The sequence below is a fragment of the Ictalurus punctatus genome, chromosome 6 (assembly GCF_001660625.3).
Source record: "Ictalurus punctatus breed USDA103 chromosome 6, Coco_2.0, whole genome shotgun sequence".
Classification (NCBI taxonomy): Eukaryota; Metazoa; Chordata; class Actinopteri; order Siluriformes; family Ictaluridae; genus Ictalurus; species Ictalurus punctatus.
Genome location: NC_030421.2, coordinates 412,501 through 422,500, shown reverse-complemented (window position 1 = coordinate 422,500; position 10,000 = coordinate 412,501). Strand labels below are relative to the sequence as shown.

General features: G+C 40.2%; 2 protein-coding genes across 2 annotated transcripts in view; one reads left to right on the top strand and one right to left on the bottom strand.

The window, feature by feature from the left end:
* The window catches only part of LOC108262513 (E3 ubiquitin-protein ligase TRIM35), a 5,202-nt gene extending 4,890 nt beyond the window's left edge, over nt 1–312 (bottom strand). Inside the window, exon 1 of the mRNA XM_053680637.1 lies at nt 1–312. This exon is cut by the window's left edge and continues 369 nt beyond it. Within this exon, the coding sequence (XP_053536612.1) occupies nt 1–30 (30 nt within the window). The 5' untranslated portion in view covers nt 31–312.
* Nucleotides 313–3,290: 2,978 nt separating this feature from the next.
* Nucleotides 3,291–5,904, top strand: LOC108266920 (serine protease inhibitor Kazal-type 1). The gene is made up of 4 exons (XM_017470752.3): nt 3,291–3,407; nt 3,937–3,974; nt 4,083–4,192; nt 4,544–5,904. The coding sequence occupies exons 1-4, from the start codon at nt 3,359–3,361 to the stop codon at nt 4,596–4,598; spliced, it is 252 nt and encodes an 83-aa protein (XP_017326241.1). The 5' UTR covers nt 3,291–3,358; the 3' UTR covers nt 4,599–5,904.
* The last annotated feature ends 4,096 nt before the right edge of the window (nt 5,905–10,000 follow it).

The window sequence follows — 10,000 nt, the reverse complement described above, 5'->3', positions numbered from 1 at the left end:
GAAATCCTCCTCTGAAAACTTAGAAGCCATTTTATTTTGCTGCTGTTGTTGTTCTCTCCAGTCCGAATGTTCAGATCCACTTTCACTTTGATCAAAAGTAATCACACCGTGATTTCAGGTTTGTTTAAAGTTAATATACGACTTTGCAGGTCCAGTTAGTAATCACTTCCTTTCACAGAGCTGAAAATGAGACTCAGAATTCTCCATAAACCGAGAATAAAACTAAACTCACCAGAGCAGAACACTGCAAAAGGACTGCAGTCGTCTCAGACTCTGTACTTCCTTAATGGGAGGAGTTTTAAAGATACAGGTATGACCTGTTCCACTCAACACTGACAGCAGAAACAGCAGATAAAGATCACTTCTGTTTAAATACTGAATACGAGTTCATTAACACGAGTTGGAGTCACTCCTCCAGTTTAGGACACAAGGCCCAGAATGCTCCAATCACCAGTAGGATGAACTGGAGCTCAGTCAGAAGAGTGCAGTCTTATAAACACAGAAATACTGCACCTTATCCTCGTACCTGAATCACAAAGACATCACCCCCAGGAAATTTACAATGATACATACACACATACAGAGGGAGTTTATAGTTTTTAAACATATTTATTTCAAAACTCTAGAAGTTTTAATGTAGCTTTAATGACATCTGTGTGAAAACAAAATGCCGTGATAGCCCTCTTCTCCAAACAATGCAGTGAGAAAGCTAAGGAGGAGTAGGCCAGGTTCTCATTTCACTGCATGTTGGATACTGTATATAACTGTGTATGTGACAAATACATAAACTCTTGAGTGTTGGGTCTCCCTGCAACATTCTGGGAAAGTTAGCTTTTGGTTAAAAAAAAAAAAAAAAAGAACCTACAGAGAACGTTGTTATTTGGTTCCCAAAAAAATAACCAAGCAGGAACCATATTCTAACGTTAGGGTATGCTCTGTGTTCATTTATTCATTCTTTCATCCTTAGTCAGTTATTCTGGTCAGGGTCCCAGGGTATCTGTAAAACCTATAATACACTAACTGCTTTGTAGCTATATGGGTACTAAAGGGTACACACAGGGTAGCTCGATTGTAATTTTGTCTCTGCTACACCAGACAATCTCATGATTTACCACCAGGGGTCACGGTCTCACACACACTGATATTGTTTTATATGTGCATTGAAGATGAATAAATGTACAGAAAGGAACGGTGTTTGTAAACTATTAGTACTTTGGTGGTAGATGTGATCTGGGATCCGATTGGTCCGCTAATCTACATTGGGAAGATCTTGTCATCAGCCAGCTGCCAGTGGTAAACACTGGATATTAAATTGTATTTCTGCAGTACAGAAAGACGCAGCCACATACTGCAACTCCATGTTTTACCAGCAGAGGCCACTATCTTCCCTATATGGATGTGGTGTTTGTAATTACTGCTGTACTGTAATGTAATTACTGCTGTACATTGTGTTTCTCTGAGAAATCTTACTCTCTTCAGTTAGCATTCCTGAGCTCGGATGAAGTCCTGGTGATTTTTCTTGGAGTTACTCTCCGACGCTCGCCTGCTTATCACTCATCACTCTTGTTTATTGTTGATTGTTTTCCTCCCTCTTATTTTCAAAATGTTGGATGTACATGTGGAAATGCAATGGACATTAAAAAAAAAAGTCTACACACCCCCTTTAAAACGGCATGTTCTTGTGATGTAAAAAACGAAAGTGTTTTGGGGGAAGAGTCTCCTGACTTAGCACATCTTTATTTAGCGATTTTATTCCACTCTGACTGGGACATTCCAAAACACTGATCTTCTTCTTCTGAAGCCGTTTCTTCATGGATTTGGAGGTCTGCAGGGTTTGTGCTGGAATAGACTGCCAGTAGATAGGCCGGAGAATCGGAGCAGCGGGAGCAGTATTGCAATCGCTTTGCCGCACCATTGTGACGAAAAGAGAGCTGAGCTGGAAGGCAAAGTTCTCGATCTACCGGGCAATCTTCGTTCCTACCCTCACCTATGGTCATGAAGGCTGGATAGTGACCGAAAGAACTAGATCGCTGGTACAAGCGGCCGAAATGGGTTTTGTCAGGAGGGTGGCTGGCCTCTCTCCTAGAGATAGGGTGAGAAGCTCGGTTATCCGAGAGGAACTCAGAGTAGAGCCGCTGTTCCTTTGTGTTGAAAGGAGTCAGTTGAGGTGATTCAGACACCTGACAAGGATGTCCCTTGGGTGACTCCCTAGGGAGGTGTTCCAGGCATGTCCAGTTGGGAGGAGACCTCGGGGAAGACCCAGGACCAGGTGGAGAGATTATATCTCCACACTGGCCTGGGAACGCCTCGGGATCCCCCAGTCAGAGCTGGTTAATATGGCTCAGGAAAGGGAAGTTTGGGGTCCCCTGCTGGAGCTGCTGCCCCCGCGACCCAACTACGGATAAGCAGTTGAGGATGGATGGATAAAGCCCCAGTCCCAAATGAAGAGAAGCAGAACCATAGTATGATGACGCCACCACCATGCTTCATCGTGGGTTTGGTGATCTTTGTGTGATCTTTGTGTGTCTTGTTTTTGTGATAAACATATCTTTTAGAATTATGTCTAAAAAGTTCTGCCTTGATCTCATCAGACCAGAACACATTTAGCCTCGTGGTTTGGGAAGATTGAGTTGAGCTTCAATGTTTTTTGTGAGAAGGCTTTCGTCTAGCCGTCCTACCCCATAGTCCAGACGTGTAAATAATACGAGAGATTGTTGTCACATGTAAAGAGTACTCAGTGTTTGTCAGATATTCCTGCAGCTCCTTTAATGGCAAGTTTTCTTCTTGTGCTTTTGTCTATTTTGGAGGAACGTCCTGCTCTCGGTGATTTTCCTGATCCATTTTCTCCACTTGTGGTCTTCACGGTGTTCCATGGAATATAATGCTTCGGAAGTTGTTTTCTATCCCTCTCCTGATCGAAATCTTTCCACAGTCAGATCCTGTACATGCTGTCATTACTTTCACAGAACGTTTTTTTAAAGTCTTAATAATGAACGCTATATTGAACACAATCCTAATGTCGGATTCTGGACTCCACACTTTAGAGTTTTCTACACAATCATGCCAATTCAGGAAAAATCTGTTAATGAGTTTAATGTCCAGTGTTAGGAAAAATAATCCGGGGGAAATTCCAGAACTGAATTCAGAGCTGTTTTATTTAATGTTGTCGGAAATCTACGGACTTCGTCAGACAGGTTTTTCCTGAACACTGAGGGGCGGGACAACAGAAGAGGAGTATTCATGACCTGACACAAAATGCATACCACACCTTACTGCGGTAAGATATTCTCTCTCCTGACTCTCTCTCTCTCACACACACACACACACACACAGACACACACACACACACACATTGACCATGAGGCTGGTTTTCCTGATCAGCTTTTGTGTTCTCGTCTGTTTGGCTGGTGAGTACGACTTATACTGACACTTAAGTAGAAATATCAGTGCGCTAATGATACTGTGGTTTGTTGTGCTCTTGTGCTTTGTCACTTTATACACTTTATATCTTTTACCCAGAAAGAGAAGGTATTTCCAGAAACATACAATAAAAGATACAGAAGGTGTTTGGTTGAGGGTTCTGGTTTAGTACTCTTTATTCTGAGAGTGTACATCATGTGTACATGCGTACGATGTCCCGTACTGACACAGGAACAGGTAGAACAGGAAGTGGTGATGATAACAGCATCATATCTGCTCCCTGATCTTTATATTGCTTGTAGTAAATTTGTCCGAGCGTGTGAAGCGCTGTTGGATTGGTCAGAAGGTTTTCCCATTGCAGCACACCCTCAAGTGTTTATTCCTTACTTACCTGACGTATGTAGTTAAGCCTAGCAAGATACTCGTCGCTCGTCTACATTCTGTACATACAATCTCCACCTGCCATTTCTGGTCACGTCACCGAGTCTATTTCCTCTTTTGTTTCCCCTCATTCAGCCGTCACAGCAGCAGACGACAGCACCACACCCAGAGAGGTAACATGCAAATGCTGAACTCCTCCATGTGCCAGTGTAAATAAACAGATGAAATACTTTTACTTGGTGAAATCTTTCGTAAAAGTGTCCTGTTTTTTTTTTTCACAGGCCAACTGCCAGAACTATGTAACTGATGTGTGTACACGTGAACTTATTCCAGTGTGCGGCGACGATGGCGTAACCTACTCTAATGAGTGCATGCTGTGCGTGACAAGCAGGTACGTTGATGAGTTAAGGAATGATAAAACGCTATATGACTAAAAGTACCTGACCATCACACACACGAGGTTCTTCCCCACACTGTTGTGTAGAATGTCTTTGTACGCTGTAGCATTACGATTTCCCTTCAGTGGAACTAACAGAGGTAACAGCATGGTTCTTCATTTGTTCATCATTAGTCTGAGATTACGTCCATGTCTTTAATTCAGGAAATGTACTTTCAGTAAATATTAATAAAATAAAAAAGGTCCTAATTTTCCTCAGTGCATCATGAGAGCTGCAGGTTTTTCATCTGCAGGAGTGTCCTATTTCTCCAAGGAGCTTTAAATCTGTGTTTTTTTCCTCTACAGGAATCAGAATAAACATGTCATGGTGGTGAAGAGTGGACAATGCCAGAACGCCTAGCTGCGACGTGTTTAAGACACTGCTCAGTAACTTTAGTAGAGGAAATGTATTATTATTTTTGGCCCAGCAGTAGCAGCACGCTCAAAAAAAAAACACACAAAGACAAAAACAATCCAAGTAATGATTCTTTTTCATGAATATAATATATTTTTGACATGAGAAGATTTCAAGGCTGTATTGTTCGTTTTGTTGTTGTTCTGTTTTTCTGCACTGCACTAATGGATGCACTTTTACAAGAATCGTGGTTATGATATGAAATATTAACATATAATCTTATGGTGGAAATAATTAGGCCTGGTATTGTGACCAATTTGTGATTCGATTCGATTCTTATTTATATGGTTTTGATTCGATTCGATTTAGGGTTAGATTGATTTGATTCAATATTAATTAGTTACAAATGTTTCATTTAAAATGTTAGTTTTGCACACATGGAATCCAAATTTTAATATAAATTCTGGTAACTGAAACCCTGCTACTTAGCTTTATTATTGAAATACACATTTACTTTAACACACACAATGATCTTTAATTTTTTTTTCTTTTACTTGAGTAAAAAAGAAATCATGAATAAAAACAAACAGTAACACAAACTGCACACTACTGTAATAAATAAAAATATAAACACTGTAAATGTGCAACAGTGAAATTCGTTAACAGCTTGAAACATGTTTCAGAAATAAAACCGTTTTCAAAATTTAAAACATCTTCAGGACGGGAGACGAACTACAGATATCGATATCGTTTCTTTAAATTGAAGTTCGATTAAAATCAGAGAATCTATATTTATTACCCAGGCCTAGAAATAATCATCTGTTTCTAATGTATATGCTCAAACAGCAGGTCATTATTAATGCCGAAAAACTGTAGAATCAACAACAAACAAATAAATAAACATGATTTCTATGTCCTCCAGTCCAAAACTCTGAAGTCATTATTTTTTATTTGAATTTTTACCTCTTTTAAGCGTAATGTGTGTTTGTATAATATTGTTATTGTTGTTGTTTTTATTTCTTTAAGCAGTTTGTAAGTAGTGAAAGTTTGCCAACTGAAATTTTCACAACAATTCCCAAACAAACACAAAAGCACCGCTTGGCCACACCCTAAACATGTGACAGGAAGCTGTGTCGATGAAATGAAATAAATGTTTGAGATTTTTATTACATTTTGCTGGTTTTAAGCATTTATTTCTAGAAAGAATCAAAGTCGACTCAGAGACTCATATTTAATATATAATATTATATAATTGGTTTATTGTAATCTTTTACATTTGGAAATAATAAATTTGACTATTTTCACTTGCTAAGATGTCCGTTATGCAGTGCGTTTATTTATACAATCATTACAATGAATAAAGTTTAGTTTCTGACAACGTGAAAGAATTTTAACCTTCAGAAGCAGTTGTAGTAATCTTCATGTAATATTAAATAAATAAATAAATAAATAAATAATTACATTAAAATGTGTTATTACTGAATGGAGAAACAATAACTGCTAAAAAAATGTTAAATAAGTCATGTTGATCTATCATCTTCATCTAGAACACACACTTTGTAATTCCTCAAGACGTTGACTGTTGAATAAATCTTTTCTGATCACTTCATCAGTTTCTCTTCCTCTGAATCACTTTTCCTGCTGCGTGAAGGCTGTTCTTTTAATTTAATTTAATTTCATACGTGACATTTTAGAAATATATTTGTTATATTTGAGGTAAATGGTAAAATAGTCAAATTTATCCAAAGCGCTTTAAACTGTGTCTCATTCACCCATTCACACTCACTCACACACACACACTCACACACTCACACACACACTCACACACACACACACACACACACACACACACACACACACACACACACTCACACACCAGCGGTAGCAGAGCTGCCGTGCAAGGCGTTAACTTGCCATCGGGAGCAACTTGACGTTCAGTGAGACGCAGCCACCATATCCATGTTTGTGATACTCACAGCGGCCTGCTGTTTGACTGGGCGAGAGCCCCACATCACCTCTGGGAAGGGAGCAGCCTGCTGCGCCGCACTGCGATGTGGTGACCTTTAATTCTTGTCTTTTTTCTGCTCAGCTCATGCAGTGAGGTTGTTGACAAACTGAACTGACGACAGTAAAGACTGAAAGCTTTTGCCCGGTATGACATAAGCTACAGGACTGAAACACGCATCACTCTGTCCATCAGTACATTCTTCTCCGAGAGCCTCAGCCGAGGGTCTGAATACTCGAACTGAATGAGATACTTCAGTGTTGGATTTTAATACATTTAGATTCATTTTTGCTCTGGCGTTATGGGTTATTGTGTGGAGATTAATAATAAAAAACTGAAGGAGTTCAGTTGTTTCTAAAATATTTTCTTCAGATCTTCTTGTTTTCATCTGACTGCTGAAGCCATGATCCTCAGAGGGCTTACAAAGCATGCATGGCATCTCACTTATTGAAATACAGTGGCAAGAAAAAGTATGTGAACCTTTTGGAATTTCATGGCTTTCTGCATAAATTTGTCATAAAATGTGATCTGATCTTCATCTCAGTCAGGGGCATTGACAGATATAATGTGTGTAAAATAATAACACAATAAATTCTGATCTTTCATGTCTTTATTGAACACACTCATTCAACATTCAAAATGGCAGTGGAAAAAGTAAGTGAACCCTTAGAATTAATAACTGGTTGACCCCCCCGGCAGCAATAACCTCAGCCAGGCGCTTCTTGTAGCTGTGGATCAGACCTGCACATCGTTCAGGAGGAGTTTTATCCCGTTCTTCCTGCAGAACTGCTTTAGCTCGGTCGTATTCTTCAGACGTCTCATGTGTACGGCTTTCTTCAAGTCATTCCACAGCATCTGTATTGGGTTGAGGTCTGGGCTCTGACTCCGCCCCTCCAAAAGGCGGATTTTGTTTTTCTGAAGCCGTTCTGTTGTGGACTCGCTCCGGTGTTTTGGGTCGTGGTCCTGCTGCATCACCCAACGTCTACACAGTTTCAGCTGACGCACAGACTTTCTCACATTAGTCTGAAATACTCGGGAGTTCATCTCCCCTCAGTGACCGCATGCTGGCCGGGCCGTGATGCAGCAGAGCAGGTCCAAATCATGACGTTTCCTCCACCGTACTCTACGGTTGGGATGATGTTTTCATGATGATACGCCGGGCCCTTTCTACGCCAGATGTGGTGCTGTGTGGTTTTTCCAAATAGTTCAATCTTAGTTTCATCAGTCCACAAAACATTTTGCCCATACCGCTGTGGAGTGTCAGTGTGCTCTGTGCAAACTTCAGGCGTGCAGCAAGGTTCTTTTCAGTAAGCAGTGGCTTCCTTCGTGGTGTCCTGCCGTAGATACCCTGCTTGTTCAGTGTTTAACGTGTTGTAGACTCATGAACAGAGATGTTAGCCGAAGATTTGAAGGCATCATTGGAACTGGCTGTCATTCGGGGTTGTTTTTTTACCTCATTGACGAGTCTTCGTTGTGCTCTTGGTGTCATTTTGACTGGGCGCCCACTTCGTGGTGGAGTAGCAACAGTCCAAAAGTGTCTCCATTTGTAGAATGTTTGCCTAACTGTAGACTGCTGAAGTTCTAAAGTCTTTGAAATCACTTCGTGACCCTTGCCAGCTTTATGTAAATTAACTATTCTTGATCGCAGGTCCTCTGAAAGCTCTTTATGCTGAGGCATGGCTCACATAAGCGTGAGCTTCTTGTGCAGAGCAAACTCCAAAAATTTGAGGGGTTTTTATCAGTCAAAGTAGCCGTAGTCTACACCTCCAAACTCATTTTCTTAACGAGACTGCAGGTGTGCTGAAACCTGACTCCAGTTAGCTTTTTTCAGGTCATTAACACAAGGGTTCACATACTTTCTCCACAAGCACTATGAGGGTTTTTTGGTTGTTCTCAATAAAGACATGAAAGATCAGAATTTATTGTGTTATTATTTTACACACATTATGTTTGTCAATGCCCCTGACTTAGATGAAGATCAGATCACGTTTTATGACAAATTTATGCAGAAAACCATGAAATTCCAAAAGGTTCACATACTTTTTCTTGCTACTGTAAATCAATCAGGAGAGGGGTATAAAATAATTTCCAAAACATTAGCTCAAATACCATGGAACACCGTGAAGGCCATCATCTACAAGTGGAGAACATGGGGCACCACAGTGACATCACCAAGAACAGGACATCCCTCCAAAACTTATAAAAGGACAAGACAAACACACCAGGGAGTCAGCCAGGAGACCGACAGCAACATTAAAGCTGCAGCAACATCTGGCACGTACTGGTTACTCTCTGCATGTGACAACAATCTCTCATATTCTTCACGTCTGGCTAGACAGAAGCCCTTTTTCAGAAAGAAAAAAAAACATCCAAGTTCAACGAAATCAACCCAAACCATGTGCCAAAATGTGTTATTGTCTGGTGAGACCAATCCCAAAAGATATAATCATTCCATAATAACAAAAGAAGCACATCACCCGAAGAACACCATCCTCATGATGAAGCACGGTGGTGGCAGCATCATGCTGTAGGGCTGCTTTTCTTCAGCAGAACTGGAGCTTTTATCAAGGTGGAGGGAATCATGAATATCTACAAATACCAGAGGATTATAGTGCAGAACCTTCAGGTGTCTGCTAGTAAACTGAAGATGAAAAGGAACTTCACATTTCAGTACAACAACGACCCGAAGCACACGTGCACATCAGCAAAGGAACGGCTTCACCAGAAGAAGATCAATGTTTTTGAACGGCCCAGCCCGAGCCCAGACCTGAGTCCAACTAAATATCTGTGGGGTGATGTGAAGCAGCTGTGCACAGGAGATGAACTCGCAGTTTAATGCATCTGAATGTTTTCGTAAGAAAGAGTGGGAAAATATTGTCTAGTCAGGATAGACTCTTGCCTGAGTGGTGTAATAAAATCAGACGGCGCTCCAACAATGTATTAGTTTAGGGGTGTGTATACTTATGCAACCAGCTTATTGTAAAATGTTTCTGATTGTTTTTTACTTAATTTTTATACGTTGTAATTTCACCCTGAGGTGTAAAAACTTCTGACATGATTTATCTTAGTTTCATTTCTCCACAAACACCTGCCCTTTTAACAGGGGTGTGCAGACTTTTTACATCCACTGTACTTAAACATTATTATAATAAAACCACATTTTAATGATTTTACTGGCGCTTGTACCACCTGACGCCGTAAACACAACTTTTCATGGACAAAAGATTTCATTTTCAATGAGTTCTGTCATTTTAAAGCTGTTTTATTACACATGATGTCATGACTGTAAAGATCTTCAACCATAATCATTTCAAACTTTTCACTTAATCCCCCGTGCACATGTGGACAGACGGTCGCACCACCTGACATTTTTAGATTTTGGGATTAAATAAATGACAAAAAA

Coding starts and splice junctions, on each gene's coding strand:
- LOC108266920 (XM_017470752.3), top strand. CDS start 3,359: ATGAGGCTGGTTTTCCTGATCAGCTTTTGTGTTCTCGTCTGTTTGGCT. Junction 3,975..4,082: donor ACAGCACCACACCCAGAGAG/GTAACATGCAAA, acceptor TTTTTTTCACAG/GCCAACTGCCAGAACTATGT. Junction 4,193..4,543: donor ATGCTGTGCGTGACAAGCAG/GTACGTTGATGA, acceptor TTTCCTCTACAG/GAATCAGAATAAACATGTCA.